The sequence below is a fragment of the Suricata suricatta genome, unplaced genomic scaffold, assembly GCF_006229205.1.
Source record: "Suricata suricatta isolate VVHF042 unplaced genomic scaffold, meerkat_22Aug2017_6uvM2_HiC HiC_scaffold_1523, whole genome shotgun sequence".
Taxonomy (NCBI): Eukaryota; Metazoa; Chordata; class Mammalia; order Carnivora; family Herpestidae; genus Suricata; species Suricata suricatta.
Genome location: NW_021859586.1, coordinates 1,075 through 1,902, shown reverse-complemented (window position 1 = coordinate 1,902; position 828 = coordinate 1,075). Strand labels below are relative to the sequence as shown.

Sequence of the window (828 nt, the reverse complement as noted above, 5' to 3'; positions counted from 1 at the left end):
CTGGGTGGTGCGGGAGGGGCCGGAAGAAGCAACTGAGCAAATCACATGTGGGTTCTGGGGCCGGGTAGACACAGTGGAAGGGCCAGCCGTGGCCCACAGAAGAACCCAGGGGGCTCTGTGTCCTCCATTAGTTCTTCTCCGGGCGGTTTCTGTTCAGGACAGCTTTAGGAGCAAATTCCAGCTTGTCCTTAAGGCTCACCACCTGGGTGTGGTCCTTGCCTAGCAGTTCATCCAGCTTGCGGTCCTCCCGACGCTCAGAGATGCTCTTCTCCTCCTCCATGGGCTGGGGGTCCTTTCCCCGGATGAACCATTCCAGGTGGTAACCCACGGCCCCAACCACAAAGGCCACAGGAAATGTGACATAGGGAGCATAGGTGCGCACCACGGTCCAAAACACAGGCCACATGACACCTACAGAAGAGCACAAGGCCGTGTTAGGGAGAAGCGGGCACCCTCCTCCCCCCCCGCCGGACATGGACGACCCAACCCGCCGGGGCCCTCCATTTCCTGGGCAGCCTGGCACCATTTACTTGCCATCCAACCCACGCAGAATAATGCAAGAATACCTTGCTTTAGGTAACAATTTGGGCCCTGAAACAATCTAGGCAGTTTTGAGAAACGCGATTGTTAGGAAGGGGAGAAGAATCTCTATTTTATGCACTATGCTCTTTGACGATTACACAACCATGCATGGCAGCGTTCTGCACAGGGAGCCTCTGAGCTTACCTACCAAAGATTCAAGTCTGTTACTGACCCCAGGGCTGTCTTCACAGTCTGCCAACAACAGGAATAGAAAAGAGCCTTCCTCTGCTCTATCCGGTTTCTCCG

The 828-nt window shown here is 55.3% G+C and overlaps 1 protein-coding gene across 1 annotated transcript; it reads right to left on the bottom strand.

The window, feature by feature from the left end:
• Positions 1–6: 6 nt before the first annotated feature.
• Positions 7–419, bottom strand: LOC115284686 (small integral membrane protein 12). The gene has a single exon (XM_029931193.1). It carries the CDS (start codon positions 404–406, stop codon positions 128–130), a length of 279 nt encoding a protein of 92 aa, XP_029787053.1. The 5' UTR covers positions 407–419; the 3' UTR covers positions 7–127.
• Positions 420–828: the final 409 nt, after the last annotated feature.